Raw genomic sequence first — 23,127 nt, 5'->3', positions numbered from 1 at the left:
CACTAGAAACTATTTGATGTCTAATTCTATTAAACCCCTTTATGTTAGCCCTTTGCTTTTTGTGTTCCTTTTTATTATAATCAATTGCGTTCCCTACTGTGATCAATCACAATATTGAAAAGCTGTCAAATTATAATAGAAATACTACTTTTCATTTGCATTGCTTTATCTTTTGCAAATTGCTGCTATAAAATGTTATCTCTCTTATCCCTAATTAAAACCTTTTTAGGAATCATTGATATGATACCTACCAAATGCCAGTGAAGGAAATTACAAGTGTCATTACTTCAATATGTTAGCTTCCAAATAGGCATAAGAGTGAACAGTTTTAGTAGTGGTTTTGTGTGTGTGTGTTTGTGTGTGTCAGAACAAAGCACAATTTGGGTTTTCCTATTGAACTTTTTTCTTCTGGGAATGTAACATATATAAATACATAAGCCTGTAGATGGTTATTTGGTTATTCCCCTCACAGGTTTCATGCTCATTCTTATTGCAAATGGCAGTTGAATCCTTATCAAAGCACAGAATGGTCTGTGGTGAATAAAATATATACCCTGTTTGTGAGGAGCTTCCAGTCTGGGTAGCAGATATCATCGTGGGGATTAAGATTAATAAATGACTAAGTCATAGATTCAACTTGGATCTTAGATTTTCACTTTGAACCGAAATGTGCTTTTAGCTCAAAAGTGCTTTAAGTCTTTGTTCAGACTCCAAAACTGAAAATATTTTCTATCTCTGACCTTGTCAAAAAGTATATATTAGAACATAGTTGACTTTTGCTCATGTTCAGAATTCCAAAGAATTCCAGAATGCTGTGGTCACTATAGCAGGATTTGTTATACAAACTTAATTATATTATCAAGTCTAATTGTTTCCCTATCTTTAAAAGTGGTAAGAACCTACTTCTTCATGTTCAGGTCCATTGAAAATTAGTGAGTTCATCAAGGAAGCATTTTAGTTTGGAGAAAATACTAAAACGTTAGTAGTATTTGAATTAACTATCTCATACATCTCTCCAAATTAAAATATTAATTTTTAGTATTTAACATCAGAATGATTTTTAAAACTTTTTATTGGAGTATAGTTGATTTACAATGTTGTGTTAGATTCAGGTATACAGCAAAGTGAATCAGTTATACATATACCTATATCCACTCTTTTTTAGATTCTTTTCCCATATAGGTTATTACAGAGTGTTGAGTAGATAGAATGATTTTTTTTTTTTTTTTACTGTAGTCTTATTTCTTATATTTTGTTCTTAAAAATTCCTTTTTGTTCTACCTGAGATAAAGAAGCAAACCTTTCTCAACGTCTGCTTTTTTCAGACAGCTGAGTAGACATTTAGTGGGACTCTGGACAGCTGATAATGTAACTGCGACAAACTTGTTGAAACGCATTTTGGTAAGTCAGTTGAATAACTGGAGAAATGTATATATTCTTGCCCAATAAAATTCCATTGATAAGTTGTTTATACTGTTAAGGGTTTATCTGTTTGTTTTTAATATAAAAGATACTTATCAAAGGAGTTGTCATATAATAAATGCTATGCTTAATAGCTAAATCATAGTATTAATTTATTTGGGTTTCGAAGGCTAGGTTTTTTGTGTGTGTGTGCAGTTGTTTTGAAAATGGATTTTATATCTTGTTTTTGTTTGTTGTTTTTAGCCACCAGGCTTGCTGGCTTACTTGGACAGCTCAGATCCAGTTCCTGAGAAGGATGCTGATCGGATGCATGTTAGAGATAATGTGAAAATAGCAATGGTAAATATGCTTGTCCTGAGTATCTTTTCGGGATGAAAGAGTACGTTTTTCTGAAACACATGTTAAATAGTAGTATTCTTTTTAAATATTATTATTAACAGCTTTATTGAGGTAAAATTTACATCCCCCAAATTTTAACCTGTTTTTAGTGTCCAATTCTATAATCATTACAGTTATGCAGTTATCACCACAATCTAATTTTATGAATAATAATAATCTTGTATTTTTTTTCTCTAACTCAGCATATTGGTACATTCACGAATGGATTTTTTTTTTTAATTTCAAGTGTATAAGGTGATATTTTGCACATAATATGTAATTGATAAATGTTGGTGAAGGGCCAACACTGAAAAAAATAATTTATGTAGGGCTTTTTTTCTTTACAGAGCTATCTTAATTATTAATGTTGGGCCATCTTTGAGAAAATTACTTAACATCTTTCAAGATATGCTATTATAATAATGTCTTATATGTATTCTTTTCCTGTCTTCACCTCACTTCTGTCTGCACCCATCTCCCACTCATATCTTGCCATCCCTCTAAAAGGATTCATCTTGAAAACTAGGTAGAAAAGTTTAAGATTTCTTGGACAAAATGTATAATTTGTTGTAGAAATTTTCACCATGTTCTTTCACTATTTTTTTTCAGTATTCATTTAATCATGTAAAATAGTGCAACTTGGCTTTAATTAGATTTTTAAAATAAATTTGAAATTATAGGACTGTAATGGAATTCAACGTTATTTTATAGGATCAGTATGGAAAATTTAATAAAGTTCCAGAGTGGCAAAGACTAGCTGGTAAAGCTGCTAAAGAAGTTGAAAAATTTGCCAAAGAAAAAGTGGATCTTGTGTTAATGCATTGGAGGGATAGAATGGGCATTGCACAAAAAGAGGTAAAAATAAAGTCTTCTTCCAAATTTCTAGCACTTCCATATATCCTAGGTTACTTCAATTGTTGCTGTTCACAGAAATGGTACAGATACTTTTGACCGAACACCTGAAGAAATGTCACTTAATTCTGATTATATTTTTATATAAATTTTTCTTAATTCATAGTTTTATGAGTCAGTGGTTAGGATTTTAGTTAGTTAATATAAAATTCCACTCTTTCTTACATAAGTTTCTTCCATAACTTGCAGTTTCCAGACTTTCGAATTCATATGTATCTTTTTCCTTCTCTGAACTTTGTTTTGTAGCTATACAAGTAAAGTTGCCCTTCTTGTTTAGCTTTTTTATTGAGAGCTAGCTAGACAAGTATTTTGAAAATAAGATTCACATTGTTAAAATTAAATTTACTATATGTACTTAAATTTCAGTATTATTAGCTCCTCAAATCAAGATCAGATCTGAAACAGTTTTAGTCTCATTTTTCAGCATGTAGTATGTGCTACAGAACCTATCCAGTAATGTTCATCCTTCTATCCTAGGATGGAATGTGCAGTGGTTAAGAATGATTTAAGGTTTCATGTAAAAGTTGACTTGATCTCAGTCTTTGTTGACCACACTTATATTCTTTCCCTTTAACCATCTCTTTATTTATGGTAGCTATTTTCTTATTCAAGGAAAGTAATATAAGTAACTTTCTGAAACAAACATGTTTCTTATGAATTTCCAGAATATCTAAACATAAGGCATCAGGTGCAAAAGAACAGAAATATTATTGTCTTGTGTGTCTATCTGAAATTGATACCAAAATTGAGTTCTTTAGAAGTTGAGCATAATGAATTAATGCTAATTTGTATGAGTGACATATGCACTATTAAGAATCATTAAACAGGCTTTCAGAGGTCTAGGATAGTAAAGAGAATACTGAACTTTCAATTGGTTAACGTACATCTGAGCCTGGTTCTGTCACTTACTACCAACCCATATGGCAAGTTACGGGTTTTCAGAATTTCACTTTCCCCTTTCATAAAATCAGAATAACAGTACCTCCGTTCTCTGTCCTTTGGGGTTGCTTTGATGTACAGGGAAGTCAATAATAAAAGCACCTATACTAAAAGACAGTGCATGTCTTGTCATGATAATATTGCTATAGCATTTGAAAATTGAAAGTCTGTAGATATGAAATGAATGATTTTCACAGTTGTTAAAAATTACAAGCTTTTGGCTTCAGGTAGTTAAACCCATTTCTGAAATAACAGTTGTTTCAAGCTGTTGGGTATAATTATACTGAAAATAAGTTTTTGGCATCAGATTTCTATATAACATTTATCCAGCATACACTTGAACACAAAGCTATTTTAGCTAGAAATGTGGATAGCATCTGTTATTTAAAGATAAAAAATTCAGAGGGAAAACAATGTATTTTTAATATCAATAATGTTTTATCAGTCTGTTGGTTTCATTTACATGAGGTGTTATCTAAAGTGCTGAGCAATTATTTCTGCCAGGACACTGTTTTCAACATTAATTTATGAAACAGTGAATAATCTTTGTGACTATTTTATTCGTAGAAATATTAACACCAAAATATCTAATTAATCACTTGTGCTTTAGCTAAAGTCTGAAAATTAACCATTGTCTAGATTAACTGTTTAGTCTTAAAATGAACTGCATTTCTTATATAATCAGAATGTTTAGGGAGTCAGTTCCATTTGTAGCTAATGTTCTTTGTTGGATTAATAATAACCTTTGGCTAATGTATAAAATTACTTTTTTCTTATTTATGTTATTTTCAGTTTAGGGATTTGTTTAGCCAGTTAGATCTTTTAACCTAAGTCTCTAAATCAGTCAGCTTAGTTTATGGAGAGCTGGTTGTCCTTTTTCTGTATAGTGTTTACATTTTCATAACTCTAGACTCCCAGCTTTTTGTCCTGAGGGCAGGGGAAATTGAAGAAAGTAGTACTTGATTAGAGGTTTTAAGGAAGGGTTTGTCATTAAAACTAAAAATATGAACTATTTATATACTTTCTTCAAGTCACCTAACATTAGTTTTCATGATAGTGCACAGAATTAAAATTTGTAGGGAATATTTCCTTAATTAATCAATATGATTTACATTTCAAACAGCATTTACTTTTTAAAATTTACTACTTTACCTTTTTTCTTTCTGTGATATCTAGTCTGTTTTCTTGCTTTATTTTATATGATTTGCCACTTCCTTAATGAAGTTACAGACTTTCATGTTTTAATCTATAACTACTTTCTACTTTTTGCTTCTGTCACATTGAGGATTAGAATTTTCATGACTGAAATATCTACACGTTTTACTCAGAGCAAAGATTCTTAACCTCCAGTCCATATATAGACTTACAAGAAATCTTTGAAATCTTCCCCTCCATTTGTAAACCTTATGTATGTGTCTTTCTCTGGAATAGGACCATAGCTTTCTTTGAATTCTCAAATGGGTTTATGACTGCCTAAAATTTGAGTCATAGACCTCAGAGAAGCAGGTGGGCCTTTTTCTGTCTTAAAGATGATTTATACTGGTGACATCCTTGTGGAATTTATATAGTAGAGATAGCATAGCAGATGTAGGCTCACTCTCTTATTTTTATTTCATTTAAAAATTTTTTTTTCCTTTTTTACAATTAAATTCAGGACAGAAACAATATGGTGAGTTTTAAGTCCCTGCTACATGTGTGAAATGCATTAAACTGCCTGCATGTGGAGTTGTCTTTGATATTCTTTGTCTAGTAAATTAAAGTCTCACTTCACATGTGTCTGAATGTAGATACTTATTTCTTGTCCATTAGCTATTTCAATTTATACTTGCTCCTCTTGGCTTTGGTAGCAATTTAATAACCTATAATCTTTTGTGTTTATTGGTTTGCCATGATTTTTGTATTAACTGCATGTAAATGTTTAAAATGTCACCTGTTTTTGACTGTTACAAATTTTATTAGTCATCACTGTAAACTTTAACAAAATTTGGATTTGAAACAATAACTTTAGGCTACATGGAAAATATTTCAGCTACACTATAGAAATATATGCTGGCAAAGTATTATATTGTGATATAATCTAATATTTTGTATTCATATTTTATAGATTTTGTTTCATTAATTTTGTCTCTGCCAAAATTTGATGAAGGAAATGTTTCTCATCACTTACAAAGTGATGATATTCTGACTGAGCTTATTTGGTAGCTCCAGATTGAGCACTATGAAGTTTTTTTCTTTTCCAGAATATAAATCAAAAGCCAGTAGTTCTTCGAAAGAGAAGACAGAGAATAAAAATAGAAGCAAACTGGGATCTCTTCTATTATAGGTAAACTTTAGGCCTCTTTTCCAATTAATTAAATTTGGTATTGCCAAATTTAATTTTTGGACAGTTGTTTTTTTGTTTTTTTGTTTTTGCCTGAATCTAGTGCTTTATGCTACAGGTATTTTTATGCTCTCAGGGTCAAGAATTATAACTGTTAAGATTGGTATGATTCAATGGAATATTACTCAGCCATAAAAAGAAATGAAATGGAGGTATTTGTAGTGAGGTGGATGGAGTTAGAGTCTGTCATACAGAGTGAAGTAAGTCAGAAAGAGAAAAACAAATACAGTATGCTAACACATATATATGGAATCTAAGGAAAAAAAAAAAAAAAAAGGTCATGAAGAACCTAGTGGCAAGACGGGAATAAAGACACAGACCTACTAGAGAATGGACTTGAGGATATGGGGAGGGGGAGGGGTAAGATGTGACAGGGTGAGAGAGTGGCATGGACATATATACACTACCAAATGTAAAATAGATAGCTAGTGTGAAGCAGCCACATAGCACAGGGAGATCAGCTCGGTGCTTTGTGACCACCTAGAGGGGTGGGATAGGGAGGGTGGGAGGGAGGGAGACGCAAGAGGGAAGAGATTTGGGAACATATGTATATGTATAACTGATTCACTTTGTTATAAAGCAGAAACTAACACACCATTGTAAAGCAAGTATACTCCAATAAAGATGTTTAAAAAAAAAAAAAGATTGGTATGATTAGTTATGCTTTCATAAAATTAAGACCTTTTGTAGAGTGTTGGTAGTCTGACTAGCCAAAGGTACTTTTAGCATTTTATTAAGGCTTAGAGGTGATTACTTTAAAACACTTTATCATGGCTTAGAAATAACTGTATTATAACTTCTTTCAAGCTTGTTGGAAATAGAGGCTTTAAAGAGTTGAATGATGAAACCATAAGGAGTCTTGTGGGAAATGGGTATCCAAGTTAGCAGACCTCATATACTTTTCCAGCCCCTGGAACCCCTCCTCCCCATCTACTGCTCCCACCACCTCCCCAGCACCCTCCACCTCAACACCCTCCCCCTACACACAGTTAATACACACATAGAAGGACTTTGGAACATTTTGGGGAGTTTGCAAAATTTTTTGAGATAACTCACAATACTCAGTCTGGAAGCTGACCTATTGATTATACCTTGGTTAATAAGGGAAAATATGTGCTTTGGGAACTTCCCACAGTACTTTAAAAGTGTAGTATGTATATAATACAGCCTTAAGAATATGCCTTGGTTTTCTTCCTCTGGAATCCCTCAGTTGTGTTGTCCTCCCTAGAATTCCCTTGGCATTCTGGCATCAGACTTTTTAGGAGGATTGCAGTTTGAAAGTGAATGGGTATAAAGCCCAACCACCCCAGTTCAGACTTGAATTCAAATTTATTATGATAGTTAAATAATTTCATGAATAAAAGGAAGGTATTTTGAAAGTATCAATCAGAGCTTGACAGTTTAGCAGTATTTTTTCTTGGGTAGTTTGTAAGGTTCTAATCTAGAATGTTGCTCATCCCATACATTTCATACTCAATTATCCAGAAATTCTTCTTCCCAACCGGTAATTTGATATCTGTTTATAATTCTTTTCTGACTGGAATTTATATTAGCAATAAATATTAAAATTGAAATATCAGTTCCTTGTTTTAAAATCCATACAGATTTGTCTTATAGTTTGGCTTCATTTTTTCCCCCAGCATTTTATAATGAAAACTTTTAAACATACAGAAAAGGTGAAAGAATTTTACAATGAGCACCTGTATACCTGTGACTAAAATTCTACCATTAACCTTTTACTATACTTACTTTACACAGTAGATTTTATTTTCTTTCTTTACGCTTGCTAAAGTTTATTAATTCCACTGTTTTGTTGCTTATTATAAGTTGTAGTAGGGGAGATTTATAGATTTTTAAAACTGTTTATTGCTTCCCACTATTTTCTGATTACATGTATATCTAGGTTTGGTCAGGACCATGCCAGGTCAAACTTAATTTGGAATTTCAAAACACGAGAAGAATTGAGAGATAGTCTTGAATCTGAAATGAGAGCATTTAATATTGATAGAGAGCTTGGTAGTGCTAATGTGATCTCCTGGAACCACCATGAATTTGAGGTAAATTTTAATTTTCGTAGTATAGTAGTTTTTTTTTGAAGCATGTATTACTTTTGGAGTTTTTCTTTTTTTTTTAATTTGTAGTTGTTTGACATATATCTTTACCTTTCACTCATAATTTTATGAAGGAAATACTGGAAAACTTTCACTTTGCCTGAGACAAATGAAAAATTAATTTTGTTTAGTACCTCAGCTTTTTATGTGAAAATCATGTAGGAGTCAATAAATTTGATCCTATGCATTCTAGATCTGTTCCTTGCTTTTTTTCCCCTTTAAATTCTTTATTGAAACATAGCCTGTTCTTATTTCTCGTAGCTTGTTTAATAGACTTTTCGTGGTAATTTGATTCTGAATGTGGCCATTTTTTTGCTGCTTAATTAAAATACTGATGTGAAGCATGACAAAGTAAGAACAAGAAACATGTTGGTGGTAGATAATCTTGTGTGTGTGTGTAAATTTTTATTATAGGTGTAAATTTGGGCATGTTTGTGACCCTGCCGGCTTTGCTGTTTAACCCAACTGCATTTCTTAAACATGTTAATGATTTGTTTTTGCTCATTCCCACCTCTTTGTGAAAACTTTCTTTATTTTGGTTTTGGGAGTCTGTATTCTCTGGGATTTTCTCCTTCACTGTCTATTCCTCCCCCTTTGCTCATTTTTCCTTATTGCCCCAACTGCTAAATGCTGGTTGGCCCCGAAGGACCAGTTCTTGGGCTTCTTTTCATTTATATTTATTGCCTCAGTGATCTCATCCATTCTCATGGCTTAAATGTTTTTTATTTGCTGATGGCTTCAAGATTTTTATCTCCTGCTTAGACTTTCTTTCCTAGACTTCATACTTTTATCCTATAAATTGGATATCTAATAAGCTTCTAGAACTTAGCTGTAAAACTGTGCTCTGGTTCTTCCCTCAAACCTACTTCACCTACAGTCTTTCTGATCTTAGATAATGGCTATTCCTTATTTTCTAGTCAAAACCTTTGACATCATCTTTTTTTCTTATGCCACAAATTCAGTTTGTCAGCAAGTCCTATTCAGTGCACCTTCAATATGTACCCAGAACCCAGCCCTCTTCTCTCTATGGGATTGTAGCAGTTTCCCTGCTTCCACCATTGCCTTTCTGTAATCTGTTATCAACATAGTAGCAGTGTGATCTTGTTATAATGTAAGTAGATCTTGTCACTTCTCTGCTCCAAGCCCTCTCTGGTGCTCTTATTGCTTCCCAACTCACTTAGTAAAAAGCCTGGGTCTTTAAAATAACTTACAAGACAAGATCTGTACCCCCTAAATCCAACCATTGTTTCTTTGATCTCATCTCCTAATATTCGCACCATTGCCTGTGGCCACACTGGCTTCCCTGAAAACACCAAATTCATGTTCTTGATTCAAGGTCTTTCTACTTGATGTTCCCTCTGCCTAAAATACTCTTTTCTACAGAGAGCCTCATTTCCTTCAGGTCTTTTCCTGAAGGTTGTCATCTGAGTGGGCCTTCCCTGGCCACCCTGTTTAAAAATATAGCCCTCTTCACACACACACACACACACACACACACACACACACACACACACACACACACCTGGCCACCCTGTTTAAAAATATAGCCCTCTTCACACACACACACACACACACACACACACACACACACACACACACACACACACACACACACACACACACCTGGCCACCCTGTTTAAAAATATAGCCCTCTTCACACACGCACACGGCCACCCTGTTTAAAAATACAGCCCTCTTCATACACACACACACACACCTGGCCACCCTGTTTAAAATATAGCCCTCTTCACACACACACACACACACACACACACACACACACGCACACACACACCTGGCCACCCTGTTTAAAAATACAGCCCTCTTCATACACACACGCACACACACACACACACACACCTGGCCACCCTGTTTAAAAATACAGCCCTCTTCATACACACACACACACACACACACACACACCTGGCCACCCTGTTTAAAAATATAGCCCTCTTCATACACACACACTTACACTCTCTCTCTTTCTCTCTCTCTCTCTTCCCCCCCTCCCCGCTTTATTTTACTCCATCGCACTTACTGTCACCCAACTATCATATATATTTTACTTTTTTATCTGCTACTTCTGTAAGGACAGAACTTCTTATGTTTGCTTAATGCTACATCCCTGATGACTAGAACAGTGCATGGCACATACCTTATATTCTTAATAAATGGAGTTGAACAAGTTAAAACTCAGAACTTACAGGAAAAAACTGAAATGGATATACATATATATTTGATTTTGTATAGTTTATATTTTTAGAAAACAGCTGTATTAGGCTTTGGAAAAAGAGTTTTGATAATCTAGTCAAGAAATTCCTTTTTACAGCTGCTTGCAAATCTTTGCTTGAGACAAACCCCAGTTCCCAATCAGGGGCTACTCCTCACATCTCACTTCCAGTGTGTAACCTGGAGTAATTGTACATAGAGAGAATGAATACTGTATAAAAATGTACCATAAAATGTAGTTGATGTGTTGGGAGATCAGGGAAGACCTGAAGTGCCTTGTGTGAGTTTGGCAAACTGTGTGTAGTGTGGGATCATTTACTTCTTGCTTGATTGTAGCCAGCCGAGAAGGGGAGGAAGCGCATTATCCTTTAATGGTGTTTTTAGTGTTTTCTTCCCTTAAGTCTTCATGGACACCATATAGTCTTGTGACAGTATTTATCAGCAAATTTTACATTCATAAAATTAGTGTGTAATTCTGACTCTCGACATTTAACTAATGAATTACCAGATATTTTAAGAAATGACAAATTTTTTTGTTAAAGGCTGTCTCATCAAGAAAAGAAAAAAACTCTGAACAGAAAGAATTTAAGAAGTGATTATGTGAAAATTGCCAAAAACAAGTATTGTAAACTAAAATAATGTAATTTGCTTTTATTAATAAAGGTTAAATATGAGTGCTTGGCAGAGGAAATCAAAATAGGAGATTATTACCTGAGATTACTATTGGAGGAAGATGAGAATGAAGACAGTGGATCAATTAAGAGATCGTAAGCTACTCTTCTATATCTTGTTATGTTTGTTTTCACTGTTAGTTTCATGGCTAATTCTATTGTGAACTTTTTTTTTAATCTAGATATGAATTTTTCAATGAGCTTTATCATCGTTTCCTGCTCACCCCAAAAGTAAACATGAAGTGTTTATGTTTACAAGCCCTTGCTATTGTTTATGGCAGATGTCATGAAGAAATAGGACCTTTTACAGATACAAGATATATCATTGGAATGTTAGAGAGGGTAAGGATATCATTAAAAAGTAACTGCTATTTGATAGTGTCATTGGAGTATATGTTAAATTTTCAAAGCTAAATTTAAGTTCTATTTGATCACGTTGCTGCCATAACTTTCTACATGAGTTTTTCTGTAATTTACATTATACTTCTTTAAATAAAAGTTAGATGAACAGGAAAATGACTGATGGGTTAGCGTTTGTCCATGTTGGTTTATTTTTTTCAGTTGCTGCTTTTGAACATCTTTAGCGACCTATTTGCCAATCTTTAATTTAAGTATGGATGAGCTGGACAGGTGTGTAAAAGAAATAGTGACTTTTAGAGTTGAATGTTCTTTTGGAATGGACATTTTGGAAAAATCTTAAATGATGTTAGCACACTAAACTTCAAAGTGTGAAAATAAAACTTTTTAGAACTACAATGATAAAGAAAGGGAACCTTGAGTTAGCACAGTTTTGGGGGGGGGGGGTTTGGGTTTTTTTTAATTTAATGAAGTTTGTCATTTAACATTTCAACAAGGTGGGAGAAGAACAAACTGATCAATTCATCCATTATGCAGCTCAAATTTGAGTGTTACTTACCTGTATACACTTTATTCTTTCATTTGTGTTTACATTCCTCTTACATTTAACAATTTAAATTTCAGTGAACTGACAGAATCATCTCACCAATTTTTAAAATGGTCATCAGTGCTTGCTGTAATTGCCTTAACTGTCAGTCAGTCATGCTTTGTGGATTAGAAAACTGGTTCTGAATAAGTTTACAAAACACACCCAGGAAATAACCAGATGAAAACCCTTATTTTTTGCTGTTACACTAGATTTCACTATTGAATTCTAATTCACTCTTACTCCAGTGAACTGAGTACTTGTGGCATAGCATTTGTATTTTAGGCAGTTAACATTTTTTCCTTCTTGTGTTCATGATGATGTGATTTATGTGAAACATCACTTATCAATTCTTTAGAATTTTTACTTAACTTGGGAGTATCATTTGGGCCAATTCTTTCATTTACTTCAATTTTTATGTACATTCTTAAAGCTATGTATTAATCTGTTTGTGACTTAAAATATCTGCCTTTCTAGGGAAATTAGATAAGGTTTATAAAATTGCAGAGAATGTAAAACATTGAGGAATTGCAATAATTGACAGTTTTCTCTGATTTTCTTTGTTTACAAGATGACTTTATTTCTTTTTGGCTGTTGGTTGATTGTGTCCAGTGATGGTAATGTCTTAATTTCTGTTTCTACTTACTTCTGACTAAATTCTAATTTATTTCAATAGTGCACAGATAAACTTGAACGAGATAGGTTGATCCTCTTCCTTAACAAGTTGATCCTTAATAAGGTACAGTATTTTGCATAAATATGCTATTATTTCCAAGTTAAATCACATGTATGTAACAAAGATAAATGATTACAGTTTGACTTAATTATCAAGACATGGTTCTTGTCTTATCTTCTCCTTTTGCTCTCAACTCTTGAAGGGAAAAGTTTTTGGCAAATATTCATTTTTGAAACCAACACTAACTTGCTTAATTTTATTCTCACTTTTAGTAAATAATGCAGATGTTTTTAAATGAAATAAAATGAGTAAGTCCTAGGAAAATTTAATTTAAATTATAATCTCTTCCAAACTTCTAAGAAATTACCAGTTTTTATCTTGCTTACAAAAACAAACTGGAACTTTAAAAAGTTTTTTAATGTACTGGATTCTATTTCTGAGTACAGAATATTTATTAACAAAAAGACATTGGAAAAATGCAGGATAATTGTAGAACCAGAGAGTTTATCCTGGCTGTTATTCCTGCCAGGCTTTAATTTGTTTATTTTTATTTTATTTTGTTTTGCTCAGAATATATTTAAGTAAAAATTCTTTTTATTCTTTTTTAATTAATTAATTTTCGGCTGCATTGGGTCTTCATTGCTGTGCATGGGCTTTCTCTAGTTGTGGCGAGCGGGGGCTACTCTTCGTTGCAGTGCACGGGCTTCTCATTGTGGTGGCTTCTCTTGTTGCGGAGCATGGGCTCTAGGTGTGCAGGCTTCAGTAGTTGTGGCACGTGGGGTCAGTAGCTGTGGCTCACGGGCTCTAGAGCGCAGGCTCAGTAGTTGTGGCGCATGGGCTTAGTTGCTCTGCAGCATGTGGGATCTTCCCAGAGCAGGGCTTGAACCCATATCCCCTGCATTGGCAGGCAGATTCTTAACCAGTGCACCACCAGGGAACCCCAAGTAAAAATTATTTATATGATCTCTCTGTAATATATTTTTGCCTTTTTAATTTTTATCTAAATTTATGCTTCCTTGAACACAAAATCCTGGAAATACTGAGTAATACCAGTTATGTGCCAGTTTTTCCAAAGAGATTCCAAATATTCTCTTCTTGGAGAGCCTTTTTAGGTAGTAATATCTATTGGAGAGAAAGATTTTAAATTATGTAAACATGTTTCTGTCTTCCAGAAAAATGTTAAGGACCTCATGGATTCAAATGGAATTAGAATCCTTGTGGACTTGCTTACCCTTGCACATCTCCACGTAAGCCGAGCTACAGTACCACTGCAAGTATGTATGCTTATGTAGATTTTATAAGTTTAACATTCTTTGAGTACAAATTTAGGATCAAAAGAATCATACAAATCTGAAAATATGTCAGGATGTCTGGCCATGAATCTACTTCTCTAATAATTATTATAGTACTAATGCCTGGGAGATTAAGTCACACACACAAAAAGTGAAATAACCAAAATGGACAGTGATGATCCAGTTTTATTTTTCTGATGTCTCTTTTGTCTTTTAAAGTAACTGCATCTCTAATGTGGCTTATTTTGAGGCAATGTATCCTTTAGGATTTAAACTGAATCCATCAGTTATATAACTAGAACATTCAGCATTGACATCCACTGAGAGTATACTTTGCCGGGCCTTATTGAAACCAGCCAGTAAGAGGACAGAGCTGCAGGTCTCTACCTAAAGGCCTCTTCTGATACCTAACTTATAGAAGGGATCTATACTTGGCTCATTGGTGATATTTTTGGTGTTAATGTTAAATTTTTGTTTAATCTCCTTGTTTGAGGAGATGTGTCATATTTTGGCAGAATTGTGTACAAAAGTGCTATTTGAATATTAGGACATGGTGTTTTCTATTATCAGGTACAAATAATAGTAATCATAATGCTTGTATCATATTATAGTGTACCAGGTACTGTTCTGGTACACATAATATATTAACTCTTTAAACCCCACAACAGCCCTCCCATTTTACAGATGAAGAAAGTGAGGAACAGAGAGACTAAGTATGTTGTCCAGGGTCACCTAATAAAGGACAGAGCCAGAGTTAGAACTCGGAAGTCTATGCTCTTAACCACTTTCCTATACCTCTCTATATGAATCTAACTGAAAGCTGATGGTAATGAGGGTATTTAAAATCATGTTTTAATAAAATATACTAAGTACATAAAAATTCTATCCTAGATTCTTATAAACATTGATATATGAAATTATAAGAATTATCTGTCATGAGGGTAGTAAATTGAAAGTAAGTGTTTAAAACCACTAAAAACTTTCCTGTTAGCATTTTAACTCTTTGATCTCAGGTATTTATTGAAACTTTTAGTTGGAGTGAGTTTTTTTCTTTCAAAAGAACTTTAGTATTTTTGAGCATTGTGGTTTTGGTTAATGGTATATGTTTGATTATATAGCTATTTGCAGTATTCTTTGCTACTAAAATTTTAGTGTCCTGAGAATTTATTAATGACCATCTGGAATACAGATGTCTTTGAGTTTAGCTTAGATTGCCAAGTGAATTTAGGAAACTGTTTACCTCAAATGCATAATAAGGAAGTAGCATTTTTGGACTATTAGGTTAGGCATCTAATACTTAACTCTTAAAATCGGGTCACTTAAAATTTTAAATGGATTTCTAAAGAAATATAAACTCAAGAAATTAGTACTGTGTAACTTTTTATGACATCTGCCCCCTTAGATTTCTGCCTTGAAAAATAACTAAATCTTTTTAAAACTTAGAGCAATGTAATCGAAGCTGCTCCAGATATGAAAAGAGAGAGTGAAAAGGAATGGTACTTTGGCAATGCAGACAAAGAAAGGAGTGGCCCATATGGATTTCATGAGGTATGTGTTTTGGAGAAACTTTTCATGGAAGTCTTAGCCATTTTTTATGTCCTCCTGATAGCACATATAGAGACATGGAATATTTTAAATCTATGATTTGATTTACTGTCATCAGCTCCAAGGACTCTGCCATTCTATTTCCACATAAAGGACTAGATGACTTGTATTTCTAGACACACACACACACAAAATCATGTCTTCAAATCTTACTGTTTAAAAGCTGTTGTTATGACATTGCTAATTATTAGAGAAATACAAATCAAAACTGCAATGAGATACCACCTCATACCAGTCAGAATGGCCATCATTAAAAAGTCTACAAATAACATTTGCTAGAGAGGGTGTGGAGAAAAGGGAACACTCCTACACTGTTGGTGGGAATGTAAGCTGGTACAGCCACTGTGGAAAACAGTGAGGAGGTTCCTCAAAAAACTAAAAACAGAGTTGCCATATGATCCAGCAATCCCACTCCTGGGTATATATCTAGACAAAACTATAATTCAGTTAGATATGTGCACCCCTATGTTTATAGCAGCACTATTCACAATAGCCAAGACATGGAAACAACCTAAATGTCCGCCAACAGATGAATGGATAAAGAAGATGTGGTACATATATACAATGGAATATTACTCAGCCATAAAAAAACAAAATAATGCCATTTGCAGCAACATGGATGCAACTAGAGATTATCATACTAAGTGAAGTAAGTCAGAAAGAGAAAGATACCGTATATGTGGACTCTAAAATATGATATAAATGAACTTATCTATGAAACAGAAACAGATTCACAGGCATAGAGAACAGACTTGTAGTTGCCAAGGGGGAGGGGGAGTGGGGGGAGGGATGGAGTGGGAGTTTGGGGTTATCAGATGCAAACTAGTATATGTAGACTGGATAAACAAGGTCCTACTATATAGCACAGGGAACTATATTCAGTGTTCTGGGATAAACCGTAATGGAAAAGAATATAAAAAGAATGTATATATGTATGACTGAATCACTTTGCTGTATAGCAGAAATTAATGCATTATAAACAACTATACTTCAATTAAAAAATAATTGATTTAAAAAATTAAAAATAAAATAAAAGTTATAGAAGTAGAGCTCAGGTTTTTAATGACTTTGGTATAATAATTATGTTAACCTATAATACTTCTTTATGGTATGAACAGGTAAGTTTTAATGTACAGTCTTAAATTCATTGAAAATTGCCTATACAGTCCAAGGGCAGTTTCCATCTTAATTAACATCTGGTGATGTTTGATCCTGCCAACTTGGCTTCCAATTCTTGGCTTCCCAGGCTCAGTCCGAATTTAGTCAAAGATAGTTTTATAGAAGACCAGCCTTCCGCTTATATATAATTTGGTTACTTTATACTCTGCCTATGGTGTTTATTCTTTCCAGTGTTCCTTATGCTCTGCAGTTTGACCAACTAAATGGTTATTTTCTAATATTAGCAGCCAAATTTGAGTTTCTGAAGGCCTGTCAACAGAAGTCTGTTGTTTTCTAATAGTGAATTTGCATGTGTATTTCATAGTTCAGTTTGTATTTTCTGTAAAATAGAAAACATTAGCAAACCTTTTCATTTTGTTTGGTCTGCTTGTAATAATGATGCCTTCCATTCATTTAGATGCAAGAATTGTGGACCAAAGGAATGTTAAATGCAAAAACCAGATGCTGGGCTCAAGGCATGGATGGATGGCGACCACTTCAGGCAATACCCCAGCTTAAGTGGTGTCTGTTAGCCAGTGGACAGGCTGTACTAAATGAAACTGACCTTGCTACCCTTATATTGAACATGTTGATCACAATGTGTGGATATTTTCCAAGCAGGTAAAATGTAATTGAACATTTCCGTAGTTAACAAGGACTCTAAAACATCTTGTTCTCCCCATTTGTATGGGTGCTTGCTAAGGCATGGGATTGTTCTAGTGACTTAGAGCAAAGGTTTTCTATTTGTGGCTTTGGGGGAATGCTGCTTTGGATTTTGGAGCTTTTTGAAACAAGATATAAAGAAATAATTTGCAAATTTTATTGATAAAGTAAGCTAAAAAGCAACTTTCTCTGGGAAACTTCAAATAATGTTACAAAGCTGAGGCTTACTAGCAGCTCTCTAGCAACAGTAACAATTGTCATATTCATTGAATCAGGTATGAAAGTTTTGAAATGAACAGTCTGTAGTTCATAGACCAGTGGTGAGTGCCTAGTGCCTGCTCCTGATCTGTCAGGTTAGCCTCTCCTGGTTTAAGAACATGAGTCTAGGCCCACATCTTGCCCCGCTTGACTAGTGAAGGTGAGACTTTGTTATCCAATGATAGTCATAATTATAACCCTTGCATGGAACTTTTCAGTCTTTCAAATTTTTCAGTCAAAATTTGCATATATATCATCTTGTTTTATTACTATAGTAAAGATACTTTGTGATGGAATTTAATGAGTAATTGTTAATTTTATAGCATTCGAGGCTTTTATAGTTCCAGTTCTCTTTAAAATTCAGATCAGGCTTAAAAACATACAATTAGTATTTAGAAGTAATGTAGCACTAAAATTGAGGCTACATTTGGAAAATACTGAGAGTAGTTAAATTAAGGTTTACATTTATTGAAAAAGCTTGATATGCCCTTTGGGGGGAAATCCACTGACAGTGTGTTGGAAAACACCAAGTTTAAATAATAAATAAGAGTCTCTGGCTGTTCTAGGGTACTGTTTTTCAAGGAAATCTTATGGAAGGAAATGAAGTCATATTAAGCAGACAAATAGATTTAAACCAAAATACCTAATCATGTTCCCAGCTGTATGAGAGCTTAGTCTTCATTAACAAAAATGTAAGGTAACATGCTTCATGCCTAGTAGAATGTCATAATGCTCTGAACATACAAATTTTAATAAATATATTAAATGTTGACCATAAAAAAATGTTTTTCTAGGGATCAAGATAATGCCATCATTCGACCTTTACCTAGAGTGAAAAGGCTGCTGTCAGACAATGCTTGCCTTCCACACATTATTCAGGTAAGTTACTTTTATGTTATAAACTAGGAACAATATTTTAAGAATCATTTTCCCTTATTTAACTTTATTGCGAGCCCCAGTCTTTGTCTTATTGTAGTCTGTTCCATTTTCAAAAAGCCTGAATTATACTTACCTCACTTACTCCTAATTGAGTTGATATTCTGAATATACTGTGGAAGGTTGTGTATCCAAGAGCCTAGACATGGGAGGCTTCCAGGCTACAGAATTATTCTCAAAAGGTTTTATTTATTATCTGTTCTTAAAAATTACAACATTGTAATAATTGAAAGGTGACATACTCAAGTTTGTGGTGCATGTTGATGTTGTTAGGGGTACTGGGAAGCACACCAGCATCCCACAGATGTGGACATGGTGGGTTATATCATAAGAAATAGTTACAGCAGTCTTGTCAGCTTGCCTCAGAGTATTTGAGTCTTCTCAGTTATATGTTTTCATGGATAACAACTAATCCAAAGCATTGAGTTGAAATTATGTAGGATATACTAAGTATCTTTTCTTTCTTTCTTATTGTTATTCTGCTCCTTGGGAATTAAGCTACTTAAACTCCAGATGAGCCCTAAGTCAGGTTGCAGAGATGTCAGGTCACTGTTTCTCTCCTGTCTATAGATTATTCTGTCAAATCTAATTTTTTTATATTAACCACACATGGTGGGGCTTTAAAATATGTCAGTAACTTGTGCCATTTGTATCTCTCAGTTGTACATTGGTGTGAAAAGGGAGAGGAGAGTTACTCAGTATATTTTTACATTCACCAATAGTGAAAGTCACTGGTAATGAAAAAGGCTTCTGAATATGACAGTGCCTTATCAACTTTTAAAAGAATTTTCCCCAACTTCTGTTACTTAAGCATACCTGCATTTCAACATTTATGTGCTTTTCTGTTGTGGGCATTTCTTTTCAGAGGCTTAAATGAAAGCCACTACCACCCTGGCCTATGTGTGTCTGCAGCTGCATATGTGAGGTGGTACAAGGAGAGGGATTTGTTTTCTATCCCGGCCTCTCTCCTGTAGAGAAAGGACCATGCCTAGAAAATCTATCTCTCCAAACATTTTCCCAAGACTTATGAAACTGAAAGGAAAGAAGTAAATGCAAGCAAGGTTGAATTTCAGGCCAAGGAGGATTGACTGAAAAACAGATTTTAAGAGATGTGGTCAGTGTAACATGAACCTTTGAGGGGAAGATCTATTTTAATTAACAAAAATTTTTAATAGTAACTGAACAAGTAGGATGATTGAAGAAATTTATTGGTAAACCTACCTGCTTTTAACAGTATATGTCTCCCAAATTTTTTTGTACTGAGTTCAAAAAAACATTTCTTAGAAGCTGTTTTTGTTTTCACTTAATTTTCTATATTCTGGGAGGCCTTATTCTTGCTAAGCACAGTTAGGCAGTTGTAGCGGTTTTTAGGAACATTATCTATCTACATTGCTTGGTACAGATTTCTGTACATCATTTGACTGTAAGAGCAATCACCAGTTTTACCATCTGATACAGCTCCAGAATTTTTGGAGTCATCTAAGATAAAGTGAATGAATGTCCTAGGTTTTCTGATATAGTCACAATTTCAGCTATTCTAGGCTGTGAATTCCCGTATTTTTGTTAGAGTGATGTCAAGTCTTAAACACAAACACCGTTAACGCTAGGGAAAATCCTGTGGTATCATATCTCAGTTCTTCTTTTGTAAAGTTTATCATAGTAGTGTTTTACTATGTATAATCTAAATACCTTGTTGAATAGGTAAGACACCAAAAACAGAGAAATTTAAATTACTTACTTAAAGACATATGGCTATTCAGTCTCATACACTGAATCTAGAACTTTGACCCCTAATCTGAGCTAGTACTTATTCTTGTTATTGTAATTTTTTACTGGTAGCATTTGACTCCAAATTGGGAATTCTTCAGAAGTAAGTGTTTATAGGAAATTGAAATGCCACTTTTATTAAAGAAAGTTAATAAGTTTTATCTTATCAGGTGTTTAGTCATAGCAATACTGTATGCTTTTTTTTATTAGCCCAGATTCATTCCAGTGATCCCAGATAGTTCCTTCAGTATTGCTAGCTCAGATTTCTGTAAACCACATCTCTTGGTACTTTCTGGTAGTGGCACTACTGGTATTTGGTTACCCTCTTGCCTTGTACCTGCACTTGTAGATCTATTTTTTAGTGCTGTTTCACTGAAAGCTGTTCTCTGCTCAGCTCTTTGAGTTCTCAGATAGTCTTCAGAGGATGCTTCATTTCAAATCAACTGACCTGAAACTAACCCAAAGGGTAGCTACTTTTTTTTTTCTTCTTTTGTCATTAACAGAGAAGTCCATTCAGGAAGATTCCTACACAGGAAATAATTTTATCTATAATCATGACAAAGCAGCTTCAGGCATGTTTGCACTTTTTATGAATAAGTTTTGATCAATTCTTTATTAATATTTTACTATCTCTGCATTAAATGCTATAAAATATTTTCAAATCTGTTTAGAACCTGGTAGACAAGCATACTGAGTCTGATTTTTATTTTGTTACACTACTTATAAGAAACTGTAACCCCAGCACATGAAATGCGTAAACCTAAGATGAATGGTGATGTTGCAAGTTTTTTACAGCCCAATAACCAGACGTTTTATTTCTTTTTTTTTTAGCTACTGCTGACCTTTGACCCTATCCTTGTTGAGAAGGTTGCAGTTTTGTTATATCGTATTATGCAAGATAACCCACAGTTACCTCGACTTTATCTTAGTGGAGTATTTTTCTTTATCATGATGTATACAGGTTCCAATGTGCTTCCTGTTGCTCGGTAAGAGCTCTAGTGATAATCTATTTGAAATTACTTGAATTGTACATGGACAGACTTATTAAATTAATTTTTTTGTGAGCATATCATTGCATTTATTAAATTTTTCATGATAAGAGCTGTTTATATGTCTGAAAATTTGAAAGTTAGAAGAATAGGGGAAAAATTATTCAGAATTACACCATTTTACCACATCTAACATAAGAATTGTATCATCATCTAGTATTTTAATCATACAGATTTAATATAACTATATTCATATTATATACAGTTCTACATTTTGCTTTTCTCTTAAAATTGAGTAATTTTTTTATATTATTACATAACTGTAATATGACCATAATTTAAATTTTTTTTTAATTCATTTAAGTTCTTGCCTTAATTAGAAATTAAACTATTTGGGAATATGGATTTACAAGTTGCCTTTTGTGGCTTTTATTTACATATGAAAGATCTGGTCTTAAACAACAAGGTCCTACTGTATAGCACAGGGCACTATGTTCAATATCCTATGATAAAACATAATGGAAAAGAATATTAAAAAAAAGAATGTCTATATGTGTATGAGTCACTTTGCTGTACAGCAGAGACTGGCACAACATTATAAATCAACTATACTTCAAAAAAAAAAAATCTGGTCTTAGAAAACTAAGGTTACTAAATCTAAATCAGTTCCTATACCTGATAAGTAATTTTTTTTTTTCCTAGATTTTTGAAGTACACACATACCAAACAGGCTTTCAAGTCAGAGGAGGTAAGGCAGATTAATCCTCTGAATACGTGACTTAATACTGGGGAAGCTGTCTTGGTACTAAAGTTTCCTTAGCTGTGAATTTTCCTTCCTTCCTTTCCTTATAAGCACTTGAGGGCAGGTATTGTTTTATTTTTTGCATTCCTTGTGGTACCTTGCACATAGAAAGTCTAAGCTAATATTTTAAAAATGAAAATAAATGTTGCCTATTAGACTTAATAGTTAAATTGTAGATATGAATTGTAACCTGACATTGCTATGAGTATAATTTGTTCCCTTGGTGTAAAATTTACATTAGTAATGTTCATAAATAATTCAGTATATACCTGAGTCTCATAGAGTCAGCTCAGATTCAGTAAGACTTCCACCTTTTTTTTGTTCATATCCCAACATGTTAGAAGTGCTAAGTTTCTTTTTTGAAGCTACTTAATTTTTCAGGTGCTCTCAAGTATTCTTGCCATTTTACTGGGGAGGAAAAGTAGGAATCCAAAAATAAGATAATACTTATCCGGGTAGCTCTGACAAAATGTAGCTTTATACCTGCATTTTACAGAGATATTTATTGTAAACACATAACTGAATTGTGTTTGAAATTTTGTTAGGCTTTTCATGGAACATTGATTTTCAAATTTTATTGAGAGCAGAATAAACCAAAACTAGACCACTGTTTAAGAGACTAACCAAGGAATGTTACACCAGTCTGACAACAGACACAAGACCAAAACTGCATGTTTTATAGAGCAGCCAGTAAAGCCCTAGCAAGTAATCTGTCTACAGTCTAATAATACTAAAGTGATGCCCATGGAAGTATGATTTCCATAGCTTTATACAAATAGAAAATGAGAATATAAAGTTTTTAAAAAATTTGCCCCTATTGTTACCACCTTAATGTAACATTAGGCACTTTTAATCATTCTTTTTTTTTTCCTTTTTTTCTGTGCAGTTATGCATATGTAATCTTTTTTTTTCCAAATTTTATAATATGAGAAACTATATACATCATTTTCCCTAACAATATTTTGAATAATTACAGCAAAACAGTATTTGTTTATA

At 33.6% G+C, this 23,127-nt stretch overlaps 1 protein-coding gene across 10 annotated transcripts in view; it reads left to right on the top strand.

Moving 5' to 3' along the window:
• Positions 1–23,127, top strand: part of DNAJC13 (DnaJ heat shock protein family (Hsp40) member C13) — a 122,896-nt gene that overhangs the window by 54,864 nt on the left and 44,905 nt on the right. For 9 of the 10 annotated variants that reach the window (XR_014244815.1, XR_014244816.1, XR_014244817.1 and 6 more), the window contains 15 exons: positions 1,326–1,401; positions 1,666–1,761; positions 2,512–2,655; positions 5,306–5,320; positions 5,892–5,974; positions 7,935–8,088; positions 11,035–11,138; positions 11,225–11,384; positions 12,662–12,724; positions 13,834–13,935; positions 15,397–15,501; positions 17,135–17,337; positions 18,432–18,516; positions 21,172–21,326; positions 22,032–22,077. Coding sequence is in view for 7 of the 10 variants with exons in the window: in XM_082392609.1 (XP_082248735.1) it covers positions 1,326–1,401; positions 1,666–1,761; positions 2,512–2,655; positions 5,306–5,320; positions 5,892–5,974; positions 7,935–8,088; positions 11,035–11,138; positions 11,225–11,384; positions 12,662–12,724; positions 13,834–13,935; positions 15,397–15,501; positions 17,135–17,337; positions 18,432–18,516; positions 21,172–21,326; positions 22,032–22,077 (1,591 nt within the window). In the remaining 3 variants the exon portion in view is untranslated. The remainder of the gene's footprint in view (positions 1–1,325; positions 1,402–1,665; positions 1,762–2,511; positions 2,656–5,305; positions 5,321–5,891; positions 5,975–7,934; positions 8,089–11,034; positions 11,139–11,224; positions 11,385–12,661; positions 12,725–13,833; positions 13,936–15,396; positions 15,502–17,134; positions 17,338–18,431; positions 18,517–21,171; positions 21,327–22,031; positions 22,078–23,127) is intronic. The other variant, XM_082392610.1, reaches the window with a different exon arrangement.

The sequence above is a fragment of the Balaenoptera borealis genome (genome assembly GCF_965194805.1).
Source record: "Balaenoptera borealis genome assembly, chromosome: 5".
Classification (NCBI taxonomy): domain Eukaryota; kingdom Metazoa; phylum Chordata; class Mammalia; order Artiodactyla; family Balaenopteridae; genus Balaenoptera; species Balaenoptera borealis.
This window is presented reverse-complemented; position numbering and strand designations above follow the sequence as displayed.